This window comes from Rhinolophus sinicus, linkage group LG02 (genome assembly GCF_036562045.2).
Source record: "Rhinolophus sinicus isolate RSC01 linkage group LG02, ASM3656204v1, whole genome shotgun sequence".
Lineage (NCBI taxonomy): Eukaryota > Metazoa > Chordata > Mammalia > Chiroptera > Rhinolophidae > Rhinolophus > Rhinolophus sinicus.
In genome coordinates, this window is record NC_133752.1 from 198,133,626 (window position 1) to 198,152,255 (window position 18,630).

At 58.2% G+C, this 18,630-nt stretch overlaps 1 protein-coding gene across 2 annotated transcripts in view; it reads left to right on the forward strand.

Moving 5' to 3' along the window:
- Window positions 1-18,630, forward strand: part of GRAMD4 (GRAM domain containing 4) — a 75,319-nt gene that overhangs the window by 33,463 nt on the left and 23,226 nt on the right. Inside the window, exons 1-2 of one of the 2 annotated variants that reach the window (XM_074326591.1) lie at window positions 4,027-4,167; window positions 4,333-4,453. In XM_074326591.1, the coding sequence (XP_074182692.1) occupies window positions 4,354-4,453 (100 nt within the window). In that variant the 5' untranslated portion in view covers window positions 4,027-4,167; window positions 4,333-4,353. Of the gene's footprint in view, window positions 1-4,026; window positions 4,168-4,332; window positions 4,454-18,630 lie in introns of those variants that run through there. The other variant, XM_074326590.1, reaches the window with a different exon arrangement.

Below are 18,630 nucleotides of genomic sequence, written 5' to 3' on the forward strand. Positions count from 1 at the left end.
GTGGGGTCCCCCATCCTCAGGTGGCCGGGCCGAGCGTGGGCAGAGACAAGTGGGCTTGCTCCCCCTGTACCTGCCCTGCCCCTCATGTCTGCTGGGATTTGTCCCCAGATCCAGGATAAAACAGCCTGTTTTTTACCAAGGGTCTGTCCAGCAGCTAGATTTCCTTTCCTTCCTCATGGGTTTTCTGGGCAGTTGGTAAACTTTTCATGTAGACAAGATGATGACGCCCCAGCCTGACCCCTGGGAGTGTTGACTTGGGGGGAGGGAGGGTGGACAGGGCACTGTCTGGAATCGGCTGGCCCCTGGCCTGCCGCCAGCTGCCCTCAGGTCAGCCTGGCCATGCCAGGGCGTGTGTCCCTGACCCCCTGCAACCATGCCGAGACGGTGGGTGGGGCACTCTGCATGGGCAGCAGATGCCCAGTGGGCACCTCAGCTAGGCACCGCGGCTCCGGAGGGAAATGGGCCCTGCCTGTGGGAGCTGGGGTTCCGTTGGTGGGATGGGGTGGGGCAGGCTCTCGGTGGCCCCCTCTTCGCCTTGTGAGCATGGCTGCCTGAGTCCTTGCCACTGCCAGCATAGAAGCCCAGAGCCATCCCTCACCTCCTGTGGGTGACCTCCCGGCGTGGACACCAAGTTTGGTGGCCCATTGGTTTCCTCTCCGCACACCCGAGCCAGGTTTTCTTTGCAGACGTGGCCTGTGTGCGTTCTCCTTCTCGGCCTCCTTGTATTATTCATGCTTTATCAAAGAAGAGGCCTGCGCGTCAGCTCCTTGCAGGAATGAATAATTTATTGGCATTGCCTCCTGAGAGCCAGGCTGCTCTCCCGGGCTGCTGCTCAGGTGGGGGAGCGCCCTGCCCGGGCGTTTGCCTGTGTCCCCAGCAGGGGTGGCGGCTGCTCCACCAGGCTGGGGCCCTCTCGTTGTGTCTCCTAGTGCAGGTTGTGTCACAGAGCAACACGGGCTTGTCTTGCGAGGATACTGTGTCTTCCTTGTATGCCGGTGCCAGCCTGGGGGCTGGGGGCTGTGATTCTCGTATCATGGTCTTTGGGGCGAGGGTGGGCCTCTCAGGAACAGGAATCCCCACATGTGGTTCTGAGCTCAGCGTGTGTGTGTGACAGTGACACAGAGAGAGGAAGAGAGACAGACAGAGGCAGACAGGGATCCCGGACTGTCCTCCTGGCTCCATGCTGTCTGTCTGTCTTTCCAGCCAGCGTTGGTCGCAGTGGCCTTGCTCTAGGATTTGTCTGCATGGGGAACCAGACTGGACCTGGAGTGCAGCGGTCCTATTTGCGTGTCTGAGTGCAGGTGGCAGGGGGACGGCACAGGGGGTCCGCAGGCCTGGGGTCGGATCCTCACTTGGCCACGAAGCCATGGCTGGTGACGCCGGCTGGCAGCCCCTCCTGTCCCGGTGCTGCCCTGAGGGCGGGGCTGCTGACCCGCGAGGCTGTGAGGGGCCTGGGGTGGGAGCACAGGGCCTGTGTGAGGGCCTGCACCCTCGTTTTCCTCCTGGTGTTTCTTGGGGCTCTTTCTCCTGGGTGGGGCGTGTGGGTGCAGGGTCCCACGTGTGACATGTCCTTGCTCCTTTTAGCCTTTCAGTGCCCCAGGCTCTCGGCGGCATCAGTGCCCTTGGGTGTGCAGTGTGTCTGCCACAGCTGCCGAGAGGGGCCGTGTCCCACACCCTGGCCACGGGCACAGCTGGCCTCAGGCGTTTCTGTTTTGCTCACCGGCTGGGGAATGGGGGCTCTGAGTGGTTCCCTGGCTTTTGTTCTGAGGGAAGGCAGTCGTGTGTGTGTGTGTGTGTGTGTGTGTGTGTGTGTGTTTAGGCTTCATTCTTGTTACTATGATAAAATATATATAATATGTACCATTTTAACCTTTTTTACGTGCACAGCTCGGTGGCAGTAAGCACGTTCACACGGTTGTGCAGCCGCCCCCACCGTTGTCTCCAGAACTTGCTCGCTTCCCAAACTGACACTGTCCCTATTGAACACCAGCCCCCTCCCCGGCCCCAGCCCCTGGCGCCCACTACCCTACTGACTGTCTGTGAACCCCACTCCTCTCGGTCCCTCATATCAGTGGAACCTTGCAGGATCTGTCCCTTTGTGACTGGCCTGTTTCACCCAGCAGTGTCCTCACGGGTCATCCATGCTGCGGTGTGTCAGACTTTATTCGTATTTCCTTTCTTGTGGGCTGTCTGTCTGTGTCCTGGACCCAGTGGTTAAGGGGAGGGAAGGGGGGCGGGGCAGGAGGCAAGAAGTGGGGTTCTGGGCTGGCAGGCGGGCTTGCGGGGGCCCAAGAGGTGGGGTGACAGGGAGAGGGTGGAGCAGTTTGGGGTGAGTTCCAGGTTCAGGCCGTGGCCAGGGGTGGGGGGGCTGTTGAAGATAAAGACGGGAGACTGAGGCCGGAGTCCACTGAGTAGTCAGTCAGAGGCCAGTGGGGAGAGGTGGCAGGAGGAGAGGACCAGAGTCTAGAATTGAGGGCAACCATCTAGAGTGACCCACGGACGAGGAGGCAGAGGGGCAGACGCCTCCAGGAGCAGGAGAAAGCGGGTCCTCACCTGAGAGGCTGTAGGAGACGCTCATAGGCAGAGTTGGAAGACGTGGTTCTGGGGCAGCTGGAAGAAGAAGTGGCCGGGTCCACCTCCTGGGTTTTATGGCGGCCACACCGCAGCCTCGGCGAGCTTACTGGTCCAGGCCCCCGACCCCCAGCTCAGCATTGATCTGGAGAGGACTGAGAAGGGGTTGCCTGGGGGGACCAAGGGGCTCGCGGAGGGGTTCACACCCAGGGTTTCGGAGCACCACCCTTAGGGCCTTGCTGTCCCCATCCGTGCCCCCTGCCAGCTGGTCAGCTCCCCTGAGCAGCCCTCACCGCCCCTGCTGTCCAGCGGGCTCCCAGCTGAGGGCCAAGGTCTGTTGGATCCAGGGCCCCTGTAGGGGTTCTTGAAGCTCTGAGCAATTTCCAGGTGAACTTAATTCCAGTGACTCAGAGACTGACACGAATTACAGCCATCCGAGGACATGGGTGAGTGCATTTGGACTTGGCTGAGTAAACCGCAGGACGTCTTTGCTTTTGGTGGGGAGGTGGCTGGATGTAATGGAGTTGCGTGATCTGCCTCCGAATCAGTGCAGAGCCGCCTTCCGGGCCAGCCTCTGCCCACTGCTGTGTGGCCACCCCTCGGCCACCAAGGTGGGGGATGAGCAGGGGATGGACACTTTTGTTTGGAGGCAAGCATGTCTCATCTTCCCTGTGGCAGGGCAGGTGGCGTCACCCTCCGTTCTGCCCACTGCCCCAGTCTCCCGGTTGGTGCCCCACCAGGCCCGAGTGGCAGCAGCTAAACCTGGCCCAGTCCTGCCCTGGGGCCTCAGGCTCCAGCCGGCAGAGCAGCTGGAAGGCTGAGGGCTCAAGTGCCAGCACAGGGCAGCCACAGGCCAGGGGGTCTTACCAGAACCTGCAGGTCCCTGATGGCAACTCCTCCTGCCTGGGCTGCAGCCTCACCGGGGCTGCTCCTCCAGGGGTGGACCCTGTCCAGTCTGCATGTCCCCTTCTACCCTCTCCCAGCCCAGAGGGGGTCGTGGAGACCAAGACTGGGGAGTCAGGTCCCCCTCGCATGGTGGGGTACATGGTGCCACTCCGTACCAGGTCAGCCGCAGGATGCAGTTGTGGGGGTGACCGGAAGTGTCCCGTGTGTGAACCGAGTGGCCCTCGCTGTGCCTGGGCAGGCCTGGCAGTGCCCTTTCCCTCCAATCAGTAGGACACCAGGTGGCCGCCTGGGCTAGGCCCCTGGGCACGAGACAGTAGACAGAGTCACCTGTCACCAGAGCCTGCCGTCAGCCCGTGGGGATGCCAGGTGCTGGCTTTAATGAGCCCTCTGTGGAACAGGACGAGGCCTCTGGGAGCGGTTGACCTCTCAGGTTTATACAGCCTGGCAGTGGACTCGGCCTCCCCCCGCCCCCCTGGGCTCCTGTGGCTGGACCTGCCCTTCTCCCGGGAGCTTACCACGCTGGCCAGCAGGTTTCAGTGATGTCCTGCAGCCTGACGGCGCTGTTGTGACCAAGAGGCTTCTGGTTTGAATCTTGGTCTTTATTTCTGAGAGCCGCCTCACGGGGGCTCCGAGCTCATCCCTGATGACAGATGTCCCTTCTGCCAGCCTGCGAAGCTGAGGGGAGCTGATGTGCGTTTTAAGGCGGAACCTGCGCCTGCCTTGTCTCCGGGGTTTTGGGGGGGGGCTCTGGGCCCAGCCTGTGCAGACATGGGGTCCTCATGGCCCCTTAGGAATTGGTGGCGTGGATACAGGATGCTTTGAGGCAGCTCCTCTGAAGACTTGTTTTTCTTCTAGGCTGGTCCAGGGACCCTCATCATGGCTGCAGGAGTCCAGGAGTTCAACCGGACAGAGTCTGATCGATTAAATGAGATCAAAGGTCACCTGGAAATCGCCTTGTTGGAAAAACACTTCTTACGTGAGTACCAGTGGGGGCCGGGGGGCGGGGTGCAGCACGGACGTCGTCTTGCTGAAGCACAGCTGGCCCCCAACAGCTGTCACTGGACTCGTGGTGGGGACAGTTGCAGCCCCATGTGGACGTCCGCACACGGCCTTTTGCCCACTGAGCCTGATCTTGCCTCTGCTGCTCTGCATGGTGACGATGTCATCCTTCTCTGGGGCAAAGGACAGTGTCCCAGGGAGGGAATGAAATGTTCCCTGGGAAATGTGATTGTTTTAGTGCGTCTGCTGCGTTGTTACTGTTTCCAGCAGTTAACTCAGAACTCCTCAGAGCGCTTTGAAGGAGCTGAGATGTTATCTTTGTTCTGTTCTGTTTAGTTTACACATCGAGTTGGGAGGGACAGCGCGGGATTTCGTTGTTTGTCTGTTGGCTGCACGCACTGCGTCAGGGCTCAGCTGTTTGCGCTGCTTAGCCGTACATTCCTGCTGCGAGGGGCTGGGGTCGTGATAACGAGAAAGATCCTTCCAGAAGTTTCCGTACAGATATTATCTCATTTCACACGTTGCCTTTGATCCTCTCCCCACCCCGTGTCCTCCCTGCTTTACAGGTGAGGAAACCCTGGCATGGAGGGCTAAGTGAATAGTGACCCTACTGTTGGGTAATGTCCTAAACCGGGCAGACTAGCCCGGAAGCCCACAAGCATGCCTCACTGTGGGACACTTTCACAGCTGACTCTAGGCTGTGAATGGCACTATGAAAAAATACAGGAAGAAGCCGCTTTACCCCCTGTGTGCCCAGAGCCAGTCATGTCTCAGCCACGTGGACCAGAGAGCTGCCCAGGTGCAGGAGGCAGGGCCCTGGGCAGATCAGCTCCCTTCGGGTGTCAGGCCTGGCCAGGGCCTCCCGCTGATGCCCGGGGCCAAGCCGCCCGGGGCCCTTTCTGGCCTCTCTGTATCCTCACCTGCGTCATCTCCCTCCTTCCGTCCTGCGGGTCCCTCGTTGTTCGCACACTAAGTGTTGTCTCAGCTCTAGCCACGGGCACCCCAGCTCTGCAGCCACGCGGGACCCCTCAGCTGCAGATGAAGGCGGTGTTGGAGCTGTGGTGGGAGGCCTCGGGGGGTGCTGCCTCCTTCTCCCGGGAAATGGGTGACATGGTTGTCACTGCATTTCCACACATTGTCCCGCCACCCAAGTGCTGCAGCCCCGTCCTCCCTCCAAACCCCTTTTCTTGGTCAGTCTCCCCTTAGCAGGCACGCGTGTGCACGTGTGTGTGGGGCAGTTAGGTCTGTGTGCGTGCAGGTGCCTGTCTCTCCCGCAGGGCCTGAGCACTTGTGGCCCTGAGGACGGCCCTGGGGATGACGTGGTGTCCCCACAAGTCTGAGGTTGTCGCCAAGCTGGCTGGGGAGCCGGGGCTGCAGACGGTGATGACCTGGTCAGGTCCGGGCAGCCCAGCGCCTCTGAGCTCGGCTTGTGCTGAGCTCCACAGGGGTCTGTGTGCATGGAGGGCGGCCGTCCCCCCCGTCAGTGCTGATGGGACCCGCGTATGCAGGCTGCTCTGGGTGGCCCGCGCAGCAGAGCTGGACAGATTCTGCTGTGAGGCGTCACCCCGGTGCCACCGCTTCAGGGGACGGAGCCTCGTGAAATTGCCTTTTGTGTGTCGAGCAGCCAAATACTGGCGGTGTCATGAGGCCGGATGAGCCAGCAGAGCCAAGTGCTGTCAGTGAAAGGGGAAGGGTCTGTGAGAGCATCTACCATGGGAGCCCCCGGCTGGAATGGGGAGCAGGAGGCCTCCTGGAGAAGGGTTACCACGCAGATGCGGGTGGGGAGCGAGGGTCCATCGGGGGATGGGTGCGCAGGACAGCGGGGACCCCCAGGGGCACCCGTCAGGCTGAACAGGCTCCTTGTTGGAAGGAGGCTCCTGACCATGGAGCAGCAGCGTTGCCGGTGTCCTCGGGCCAGTTCTCGTGGTCTGTCCTCTGCTCCAGGGAGTGGCTCATTGCACTCCTGGGTGGCTGATGGCGTGACAGTGTAGAGTTCAGCTTGGACAGCCTTGGTGTGGCACTTAGGGGCATTCTTTTAAATTATGGATGATTTCAGATAGAGGCAGACACAGCGAGTGAGTAGTGGCACTCACCTCTCCCACACCCACCGCCCGCGTCAGCAGGACGGGCTCATGGGCCGCTCTCCCCCACGCCCCACCTACAGCCCTGCCCCAGGGACTCTTGACGCACATGCCTGCCAGGATCCTGTCATTTCATCTGTAAACACTTTAGTGTGCAGCTCATTCTGTTTTAAATACCATCAGGCATCCCGCTTGAGCTCAGATATCCCCAGTCGGCTCATTGTTTTGCAGAAGCTGCACGCGTGTGACTGGCGTGTGCTCCCTTCAGTGTCTTGCTCAGCCGCCTGTCTCTGCCTCTTTCGGCTCTTTGCTGAGGAGCCAGGCCCTCTGTGGTGGGGTCTCCACTCCGGACTTTGCCCAGGGCGTCCCATGGACTCACCATGTGACCTAATGTGTCCCGGTCCTAAGGGGCTGCTGGGAGCTGGTGGCCTTTGGGAGGACCCCTTTGTGGTGTGTGTACCCCTGAGGCAGTTGCTCTCCTCAGCGTCCCAACCTCCATCATTAAGGCTTTGACCCATCATCTCATTAGAGGTTGAGAAATAGTAAATTTTTACTTCTGCTCTTTCTCCGTTTATTAACTGATATGTTTCCGAAAACCTAATTGGTTGCTCCGAGCGATAGTTCATACAGGAAAGGCAGAATACGTGCTTGAGTTTTTCCTTTATTTTCCAGTTTTCAAAACGATGACTTGATTCTCCACTTAGAGAAACCCCGAAGGTGACTGATGAGGGTGTGGGGCGCTCGTGGGTTTTGGTGACATGAGACTGTGGATTTAAACCTCGCTGATGTGTCTTCATCGCCAGGGCTACTGTCTCCCTGGAGGCCAGGCCAGCGAGATGCCGCCCTGGTTCCTCGTGGTGGAAAGTGGTGTCCAGAGACCAACAGGATCCTAGGGTCGCTGCTCGTTGCTGTTTCTGTTCCTTGTCAGTGGCAGAGCGAGGGCCTCATGACTTCATTCTGATAATTCAAATGTACACCCAGGGTTTCTTCTTTAAGAAACATTGTGGTAAAACACACACACACATACAATTTACGATCTTGATCATTTTTAAGTGCACAGTTCAGGGGCGTTAGGTACGTTTCACAATGTGTGACCGTCACCACCACCATCTCTAGGACTCGTTTCTTCTTGTGAAATTGAAACTCTGTCCCATTAAACCACAACTCCTGTTCCCCTGGCGCCAACCATTCTTTCCATCTCTATGAATGTGACAGCTCGTGGGAGTGGAGTCACACAGCATGTGTCCTTTTGTGACTGGCTTGTGTCACTGAGCATGATGGCCTCCAGGTTTGTCCACGCTGTGCCAGGTGTCAGGACGTCCTTCCTGCTGAAGGCTGAGTGACACCCGCTGTGTGGATGGACCGCGCTGTGTTTGTCCGTCATCCTTCAGTGGACACGGGGCTGCTTCCACTTCTGGCTGATGGTGAGCAATACTGCTGTGCACGCGGGCGTGCAAGTGTCCCTGCTTTCACGCCGTGACCACTTCACTTAATCTCATCCGCCTTTTCTGACTCTTGCACACCAAACAATGCTGGCTTTGGTGAGTGACACCAGCAACTAATCTGTTTTATCCCACAAAAACACACCCCACAGTCTCAATAAAACACCAGTGCCACACAGATTGTGTTTATTTCCCATTGCTTGTCCCCAGGGAGTGTCCCGCTAGAGATGTACAGTTAAGTTACTTGAAAGTCGCCTGAAGGAGTTTTTCCCTCAAAAACAAATGGGTTCATTTGTTTTTTTGGTTTTTTGTTTGTTTGTTTGCTTTAGATATTTAGAGCTTGATTTTTTTCCTTTTAACTTTTTATTTGACACAATTTCAGACTTACAGGAAAGTTGTGAGTGCAGAAAGAATTCCTGTGCACTTTTCAGCCAGATTATTCCCCAGAGGTTAACGTTTTACGATGTTTATTTGTCTCTCTCTCTTTCTATCCCATCCATCTATCCACCCATCCTTCCGTCCTTCCATCCATGTGTTTTATTTTCTGTACAGTTTCATGGTCATTTGCAGACACGATGTCCCTTCAGCTCTGTGTACTGTGTGTTTTTCCTGAAAGCAAACACTTATCTAAACACTCTACGGTTATCAGAATCAGGAAACTAACATTTACATGATACCATTATCTAATCTAAGATCTTATTCTGACTGCTCTATTTGTTCCTGTAATGTCCTTTATGGCCAAAGAAAGTCCTGGGACATGGAACATTTGCATGTCATGCCTCTCTAGTCTCCTGTAACCTGAAGCAGCAAGCTGTCCTCTCCCTGTTTCCTGAGCAAAGTTCTGAAGAGTGCGGGTCAGTTACTTTGTACAGTGGACCTCAGTTTGGCTTTGTCTGCTGCCCCCTCAGGAGATACGGTCAGGAGTGTCACAGGTGTGATGCTGTGTCCTCACTGCCTCCTCTCAGGAGGTGCGAGATGGCATTTTGTCCCATTACGCGTTCTTTTGAAAGTTGCATTTATTTCTGTAGTTACCTAACACTGTTTACCTGGGTCCCAAAGTCCAGGTGTGTGCAGAGAAATCGGGTTTCCCTTTCGCCCGCCCGCCCCCCGCCCCATTCCTTTTCTTTCTCTGCAGGGAACCAAGTGTCTTTTACAGTTTATCGTTCCGTTGACTTTTTTATGGCAGCAAATAATGTGTATTTGTCTCACCTTCCCCCTTAGCTAAATGACAGCACGTTCTCACTTTCCTCTTACTTACCTGGTGTCCTGGAGATGTCTCCAAAGAGGTACTTAGAGCTGTTCCCATTGTGTGTCCCCTTTTGTCTGCCGTGTGGATGTGGCCTGTCCCCTGTCCACGGGGATGCAATAGCCTCTGGCCGGGGACACGGTTCCTGGTACCCACCATGCCCGCAACACCAGTCCTGGTTCCCGCCAGCCTGCCTGGACCTGGTTTCTAGACCCTGCACACCTCGGTGACACTCGGCATCCAGTAGGAGCTCCGTGAGTAGGAGAGCGAATGGCAGAAAAGCCCGGGCAGACTTGGAGTTTGTACAGGAAACCCTGTCCCTTCCTCCACTCTCTTCTGTCTCAGTACCTGGGCAGCACGTTGTGTACGAAAGGACCCACAGAGATGTGGTTGCTGCTAAACCTGCACCCGTGTGCCAGGGAGGTCACCCCTTGCCCTCCTGGTCTGCGGGAGGGAGAGCTGACATGGGGCGAGGAAGGTGCTTTGGTCTGAAGTTGGGACCAGGCTTCTAGTTCTTGGCTCAGCCACCAGTGTGATGGCCTTAGCTCCCCCATCTGTAAAATGCCTTCTGGGCAGTGTTCAAATTCCATTCAATTTCTGGAGTACTTTCTCTCAGAAAGCAGACTGTCGTTCCTCACGGACAGGAGGAAATAGCCAAATGTACAGCGGCGTCCTTCAGTTATTAAATATTGAAGGGAACAGATGATCCCGTGAGAAAATGGCACAGGGTGAAGAATGTGAAATGGAAATGCACTGGGCTCGGGACGGGCGGCAGGCGCCTACGTTTGTTAAAGAAGCCCATAGGTAAATGAAGGCATCGTGCATTTGTGTGTAGCCCGAAGTGCATTTCGATTGCCCCTACCTTCTGGCCCAAACCCACGCTAGCCCGTAGTTTCTGTGCAGGGGTGTACACGTATCAATCGCCTGCTGGGTGCAGGCTCGGAAGGGAATTCTCCAGCACGGAGTTGCACACATAGGCTCTGCCCCAAAGCGCTTGCTGTGGAATTTGGATCTTCGAGGGAAATCCTGGGGTGGGGTGGGGGCCTCAGGGCTTCCTGGTGGCTAGGCGAAGCTTGACGCTCCATTCCCCGTGTGCGGGTTCTGTGTTGCCAAGCTGTTTCTTCTTCCTGTGTTGACGCGAGGGCCTGTGGAGTCCTCCCTGAATGAGCTGGAGGGTGCTCCCCTAGGATGTCACACCTGGCGTCTTGAGCCCTCAGGGGCAGGGTCTCCATCATCTCTGGGCCACCGACAGCTGCCCGTTGCCAGACATGTGGGTTCACGATGGGCACAGACGGGCAGGCGGCTGTGATAGTTCCTGGAGACTGTGACTCGGGGAGAGGGTGCTCTTTGCTCCTGAGCCCTCAATGCTCCCAGAAGCTCCCTTCCTGCTCTGACCCACAGTGGGTCCGTGTGGCGCTGTTATCCTATGGGAGGGCTTCTTGGAGAAGCTGGTCGGGGGCGAGCAGGAGGGTGGCCAGGTGCCTCCTGAGGCCGAAGGGCCTCCCTCTGGATGCCTAGACCTAACGGAGGGCCCTGGAGCGAAGGAAGGTGTGGGGCCAGTCTGCTTGGTTCAGGGTCAGGGAGAGCTTTCTCACCAACGATGTCTTCTGAAAACAGAAAGGTCATGGGAGCTGTCCGCTGTGGGACGTGTCGAAAGAGGCGAGGCAGCCGATCCAGGCCTGCTGGGTATGTGTTAGGTGTGGGGTTGGTTGGTCAGATACCGTGGGGCCAGCCCCGTGGACCGACCTGGGCCTGCAGATGTCCTTCTGGGGGGTCTCGTTGTTTTAAAACTGCTCTTCGGTGATGTTGACCTGAGAGGATAAGCTCCGTGCCCAAGACTGGGCGGCTCTGCCCCCGTGGCCATGTGCTTATTAAGTGGTTCCTGCCCTTTGGTGAGGATGGCAGATGGGTGACCCAGGCAGACAGGAAGGGAAAAAGCGGAGATGAAGACGGGTCCCAGAGATGAGACTGGAGGTCCATATCATACAGAATTTATCCAGGAAAAACTGACATTGGCCCCTAAGAAAATTACTTGTCTGACCCGCTGAGCTGGCCAGAATCGCGTTTTTCTAGATCACTCCCGTGGCCCGCGAGAACCTGCTCTGTCAGCATTCCCTGTGCCTCTTTGGCCCCGAATCCCTGTTGTCCAGGACAGACCTTGGAGCACGGAGGCCCCGGACCCCACGGGGCACCCTCGGCTCAGCGCCCAGCCCAGCACCTCCCCTGCCCTGCAGCTCACACTTCAGTGGGGAGACCCCTGGGTCCTGCCCTCACTGGGCCTCCCCACTGCTGCTTCTGGGGGCCCAGGACTCCGGGGGTCTTGGGGTGAGGGGTCAAGTCAGAGAGGGAGCTTGCACACGCCTCCCTGTTTGTGTTGTTGTCATGGCTCTGTCAGGGTCCAGCGTTGTCGTCTGACGGGTGTGTCGGAAGATGACAGAATCGATTTGCATGGGGGCTGTTAGGTCAGGAACAATGCAAAGTTCTGTGGCTCTCTCATCACTGCTCTGCGTCCTGCCCCACTGGACACCTCACGAGCTCCCTGAGCTGTGAGAAAGGGGGTGTGGTCCCCACTTCCAGGTGGCACCCCTGAGCTCCCATGTGCAGTGGGCAGAGCAGTTGCCAGCCCAGCACGCCTTTCCCATCCTGTGCCACTCCTGGGTTGGCCCCCTCCTGTTGAAACCCTCGTCTGCATGGATGAGGCCAGGCTGGCAGAGAGAGGCTGTCTGTGGCACGTAGGGAGTGTCCTGACTTTCCCGCTTCATCTGCATTTCATTTCCTGTACTGAGCTGGACTCCGGAGAGAGGCTCTGAGTGAAGGTAGCTGCTGCCTTATCGCTGACGTCCCACAGCTGGGACCAGGGCCTCGCTGCTAGGGAGTGCTCAGTGCACATAGGTTGATGGGTGGGTGGATGGGTCAGTGGGTGGGTGAGTGGATGGATAGGTGGGTGGATGGATGATGGGTGATTGGATGGATGGGTGAGTGGATGGATAGATGGATGGATGGATGGATCAATCAGTGGGTGAGTGGATGGATGGGTGGACAGGTGGACAGATAGACTTGTCCCCTCTACTGGGCACACCCTCTCTACATCTTACAAGACCTCACTGGGTACCTCCCAGGGCTCTGGTTCTCCGGATGCATCCCTCCTGGCTCTCATCCTGTCTGGTATTTGGTCCCTAAGCACATGTTCTGTATGTGCCACCTGTACTTCCTCGTGGGCTTACCCACTCAGTGACTCAGGGCCTGGCCTCCCCGTGGTGAGGGAGCAGGGGTCCTTCACTGCCCCGAGCCCAGTGCTGAGCAGGGAGCAGGTACTTAGCAAATAGCTCGCTGCTGTGGAAAAGGCCTGGGGCCCAGAGGGCTCTGCTGCTGGGCGCTAAGTGCTTGGCCGAAAAGAGAGGGTGTGGGGGTAGGGGGCTGACTGCACACGCACTTCCTGGTCCAGTCCTGGGCCCAGGGCCCCAAAGCCAAGGTCTGGGTGATGAGATGCCACACACCATCTCTGCTGAAAGGGTCACCAGTTCCTGAAAATCAGCTGTTCTGGGTGAAACACTGGCTGGGATCCTGTATCTTATTATTTTACATGGGAAAAATTGCGATCCGTGCTTGCTCACCCCACACCCCCAAGCAGTTTCCTGAAATGTGCCCGAAACACAGCGATGCCAGCATCTCATCCGCAGCCCATCGTGTCAGAGCATAAAATGCTGAACACATTGCTACTTGTCTGCTGATCAGTCAGTACGGTGTTGATTCTTGTTCCTTGTTCCGTACATGTTGCCTCTGCGGAACAGCAGGTAACAGAGCAGTCGGCCAAGGTCAGGCGATGATGAGACTTAAGTTTACAACAAAAGCGAGTCACCGCCTGTCGAGGGCTGTTCCCCCCACGTGGAGGGGTGAAGGGAGCAGACCCTTGCTGGGGGCGTTGCTTCCCTGGTGCTGAAAGTGAGGGTGTGTGCCACCCACGCGGCTCAGGACCTGACCTCTGGTCCCTGGGAAGAGGGCGTGGCTCTGCCTCCTGGAAAGATCTGCGGTGACGGTGACGATGGGAGGGGCCAATCGGGAGGGGCCAATCGGGCTGGGAGGCTGCAGGCCAGGGGAGTTGCCCTGAGCGTTGAGGAGGGAGGTGTGCAGGCCTCCCACCTGGCCAGGTGGCGGGAACAGCTTTTGAGGGTCCCGGTGTTTGCACCCCTGGCTGGTGGGAAGGAGTGTTATTTCAGGATCATCACTTGATTTTTATTTCTGGCTGTGGCTGGGCCTGTGGAATCGTGTGCCAAGAGGACTCCTGCTTGAGAGTTCTACTTTTGTGGGCTTAAAAATAGCCTTGAAGCTGAGTTCCTTCCTCCCAGCCAGTTCCCTGGAGGCTGGGTGGTGGGCTGGGCTGTGTGCTGTCTTCTCTGCCTCCCTCTGAGTCAGGGTGGCCATGGGCTAAGGCTGGGTCCGGAGTCGCCGGGCAGCTTTCTGACCTGCCCTCCTCCTCCCAGACTGGGGAGGCCTGACAGCTGGCCCCGGGGGTGGGCTGGCAGCCCCTCGTGGGGAGCACGGTATGAAGTGCTCTGCATGGTGCTGGTTTCCGTTTTCGGGGCTCCACGCCTTTCCCTCACTATGCCCGTCACTTTGAAAGCAGTGGCCAGCGCTCAGTCTCCCTAAAGAAATGGGGCTGCAAGCATGGCCGGACGTCGTCTCCTCGTTAGGGCCCCTGAAAGCTCCCACCAGGGCATGACATGGCTTGGTTGGATCTGGGGCTGCAAGAAGGGGACGTTTTGGAGGAGGAAACAAGCTTTAGAAAGTCAAGTGGACATCTCTATGGGTTCTCTGGCTCCCCCATGTCCCCATCACATTCTGCCACCTGACTGCTCTCATGGGAGGTGGTGGGCGCAGGCCAGGCTCCCTGGGGAGCTGTCCCTGGTTTCCCTTTAGTGCCACAAACCTAGTGGCTCTCTTTGCTCACACGGGTGTCCTGTTGAGCGGGAATTCATGAATTACGGTCCAAACTTCTCTCCCGAAGTGCTCTCGGGTCCTACACGGTTTTGGGGTGCTGATTGATTCCTTGGGCAGGCATTTTGGCTCCCCGGCCTCCGCAGGCTTCTTTGCATGTGCGCGCGCGCGCACACACACACACACACACACACACACACACACACACACCATTCCCCGCTGGCCCCATTGTCGTGTCAGGTCAGCAGACGCCACGGAACTTTGAGCCCGCCACGGCCAACACCAGACCTGGAAACGGAGTGAGTCATGAGGCACTGCACCCCGTGACCCTGGCCAGCCCCATGGCCTCAAGTGCAGCGGCTCTTCTTGCCCTGGGGGGCTGTGATCTGGGGGGCTGTGACCTGGGGGGGCGTGACCTCGTGGTCTGATGTGCAGGGTGTGGGGGCCCTGCCTGTGACTTAGCCACCAGCAGAGGTGAATTAATGTGTGTCTTGTCCCACCTGCGAGGGGTAGGCCGGGTGCAGGGTGCTCCAAGTGGAGGTGCAGAGGAGCTCGGGAGAGCAGCCGAGAGTGCTGCCATCGGGGGGCACTGAGGAAGGTCACAGGCTTGTGGCAGTGTCCTCTGCATGGGTACTTTTCTCTACAAGAGCTGACATTGGTGAGGGCACTCCGGTCAGGATGCCATTGTGGGGGCATTGGGAGAATCCTGCCTCAGGTGCGTTTGGGGTACAGCTGCAGGTGGGGAGGAGAGAGATGGGACGAGGGGGCTGGCTGAGGCCACACACCCCGAGAGCCATTTGACCCATGGATTCTTGGACCAGGTGGAAGGAGGACGTCATCCCTCCCTCCTGGGTCCATCGGAGCTCCCGGGACCCAGAGTTTTGTCTTGGGGGGGAGTGCGGTGGGCAGAATCCCGGCCCCCAAAGGTGTCCTCATCCTCATCCCCAGACGCGTGAATATGTCACCTTGCAGGGCAAAAGGGCCTTGGCCGATGTGATGGAGTTAAGAATCAGACAAGCAGATTGTCCTTGGCTGGGGGGGGGGGGGCGGCATTGTCATCACAAGAGTCCTCGTGGGGGGGTCAGAGTCAAGAGAAGATGTGGTGATGGACTCAGAGGTTGGATGATGTCATCACTGGCCGGGGGTTCCCGAGCACAGAATGCAGGTGCCTGTAGAACCTGGGAAAGGCAGGGAAACGCGCTTCCTGGGAGCCAGTCCTGCCACACCTTGACTTTCACCCGAGACCCATTTCAGACTCTGACCTCTGCAGCTAAGAGAATACATTTGTACTGATTGAAGCCACTGTTTGTAGTCATTTTTTACAGCAGCACCAGGAAATGGCTATGGGGACTATTTGAGGGGCTTCATCACCTGGCCCTGTGTGTGGCGTGACAACGTCAAGCCCACCCTGCAGGAGACCTTCTCCGCCCCCTCCCCAATGCAGCAGGGAACGCTGGTGGTCCAGCTGGGGGTGGGCGCTGCTCTGCCTGGCCTGGCCATCGTGACGTCTGCCAGCAGCTCAGGATATAGATGGTTCTGTGCTGAGACCAAGGCCCCAGGGCTCTGTGGGAAGCAGGCTGTGTGACTGCTCAGGCCTGGTGGAGCCTGGAGATCGGAAGCCGGCGTCACGGGCCCTGACAGCTCCCGGACACCACCGGTCCCGGTAGGAGGCTGGGCGAGATGAGGCCACCTTTGGAATGACCAGCTCAGCACTTTCCACTTGGCAGGAAATTGGCTCCGGTTTCTTTTCTTCCTCACAGAGGAGAAACTGATGATGGAGATGTGCAGGGCCGCCATGCTGTGCAGAGCTGGCTGTGTTCTGTGCGCTGCAGTTGACCTAAATATGTCACCAATGGGAGGGAGCGTGCCTATAATGTCCACCGCCCTTCGCGCTAACCATTACTTCAGGCTCAGGAAAAAGGACTTGTAGGAGAGAAGTGGTTGCAATGCCAGTTGGTTTAATTGATTAGCTGCCAGGAAAGGAGGCACTTGGAAAAGGTGGGAAGTATTCTCGTGGCTTTGCTGGGAACCAGGACAGTCAGATTTGCTGCCTGAGGGTCTGCTGTCCCCACACAGCCTGCCTCAGGGGCTGTGGGGCGCGGAGGGGGCCACGATCCAGAAGGCGCATGTTTGGCTCAGCTCTGCTGAGTGCCTGACCCAACAGGGGGCCCGGGGAGTAGGGGCAAATGTAGGGGTTAAGGTGCAGAGGCTCAGGTTATAAGGACATGACTCCTGGGTGCCCCGAGGCCCCCTGTCTCTGACACCCCTCCGACTGGGAGCGTGTCTTAGCACACTCAAAAGCAGGTAGTGCATCCCACGGTTCTTGGGAAGGGATCTGTGTGTGCACCTGTGTTCACATCCGGCCTGGCTAGTGGTTGTCACGTGGTGGAACCTGGCTGTGCCTCGACCTTGCACAGGTTAGTGACGTGGAGAGGGGAGTTCGGGGGTGGCTGTGGTCAGGAAAATGTGGTTTCCTATTACGATGCTGGAAGGGGAGAAGTGCCCCTGCCTGGGGATGGAGGAGGCATCGGGGCTGCTGTGACCTTCAGGTGGGGCCAAGATCCACAGAGGTGATTGGGGTGCTGTGGGGGTTGGGGTTCAGAGGTGCAGACGGGAAAGCACCGTGATGTGACCTCGGCCAGAACACCCCGACCTTAGCTCCAAGGAGCAAGGCTGTGAAAACCTGGAGCCCCTCATCTCTGTTTTCCCCACAAGAGCAGCCACTGTCCCCACGTGAATCAGACATGTGAGACGAAAAGCTCACTGGCTCTTTGGGCGTTCACCCAGGCCTGGTCCCTGTGAGGTGCCCATGCAGAGCTGGCACCTCGGTGCCTAACCAGCCAGTGGCCACTCGGGACAGAGCTGTTCTCACACCTACGGAGGGGCGTCCACCCAGCCTGCTGGGTTAACAGGTCTCTGTGGAGACTCATTGCGAGGTTCATCCATTGCTCGTCCAGGGAGCCCCCACGGGGTGCCTGTTGTGTGCCAGGCCCCCCACCCCCACCCCAGGGGCCAGTGGCTCAGAAGTGCGTCCTGAGGAGGAGGCCATGGGTCTCTCTCTGCAGGTGCACAGAAGGGCAGGGGGCTCCACGTGTGCCGAGGCCCTGGCTGTCCCACTGGCAGTGGGTTCGGGTCCTCTTGGAGGACGAGGGGGCCTCAGGGTGCCCCCTGTTCCGGGGCTGACCCATCTCCCATGGGACCCGGGGTCCAGCTGAGAGCAGCTTCTGGGCTCACGTGATGGGGCCAGTTCACAACATGATGTGCTCACAGGGAACCCTCCATGCCTGCTCTGGGCAGGGTGGTGGCTTTGTCATGGCCGTGTCCCCACGTTGACATCCTGGCACGTGACACTTGTGCAGTGAGTATTTGCTGGTGAAGGTGTGTGTGAGCAGCGGTCTCTCTACCCAGCCGGGCCTAGTGTGGGTCCCCATAGAGGCTGGGGTACCCAGGCTGGTCACCTGTTAGGGCTGTGGGCCCCAGTCACCTGAACACCCCTGCCGTCCTCCAGCAGGTGCTGTGCATGCAAAGGACATGGCAGGTTGGGACTGAGTGCCCTTGAGTGCCTGAGACAGGTCCCCAGGAACCCGAGTACAAGGCTGGGGAGGCTGAGGCCTGCAGCGTGGGGGGCGCATGTCCACTGTGCAGGGTGCCCACCTCCAGACGCCGGGGGCCGTGTACCCGGGCAGCTACCCTCCACCCACACTTGGGCTGATGGTTGAATTCCACTGGACCGCTCCCCACCACTGTCGTGCTGTCTGTCCTCTCACGGCCAGCCTGCTGCGTGCGTCCTGTGGTCAGCACCTCTGTTCTGGCTGCTCGGCGTGCTGTGTGAGAACCTGTGTGTCCCCACGCGCCCAGTGTCCGTTCACCACGTCTTTACTGGCTTCTCCTTGAGCCAGGTTGGGTCCTGGGTCTGTCACAGAGGGTGAAGCAGATGGGGTCCTCCCTCGGGCCTGCTGGGGGATGTGGGCCTGAGTCACGGAAGCCTCAGATGACTATGGACTTAGAAACGTGGTGTGTTCACCAGGGGTGCTGTTTGCTGAGCCCTTCTCTGTGGACCCGTGTCACCTCCGGGACTCCTCTCCCAGGACCATGAGAAGGACCCATGTTGTCCTGACAGAAAAGCAAAACTCATGAGAGAAAATGACAAAATGCCACGTTAGATTGGGAGGCCGTGTCAGGGAGGTTGCTAAGGGGAGGTGGCATCTGGGTCAGGGCTGAGGGCGTGGGGCAGCAGCCTGTGCCAAGGTCCTGGGGCAGGATCAGACTGTGGGCGTTTGAAGACCTAAAGGAAGGTCCCTATGGCTTGAACCCAGTGAGCAAAGATGAGGGAGGAGCAGAGGGTGACAAAGCTGGTAATTGCCATGGTGGCCTTGGTGGGAGGGCTTGCTGAATGGGTGCATTTTATCACAAGCCCCGTGGGAAGCCCCTGCCAAGTTTTAAGTGGCAA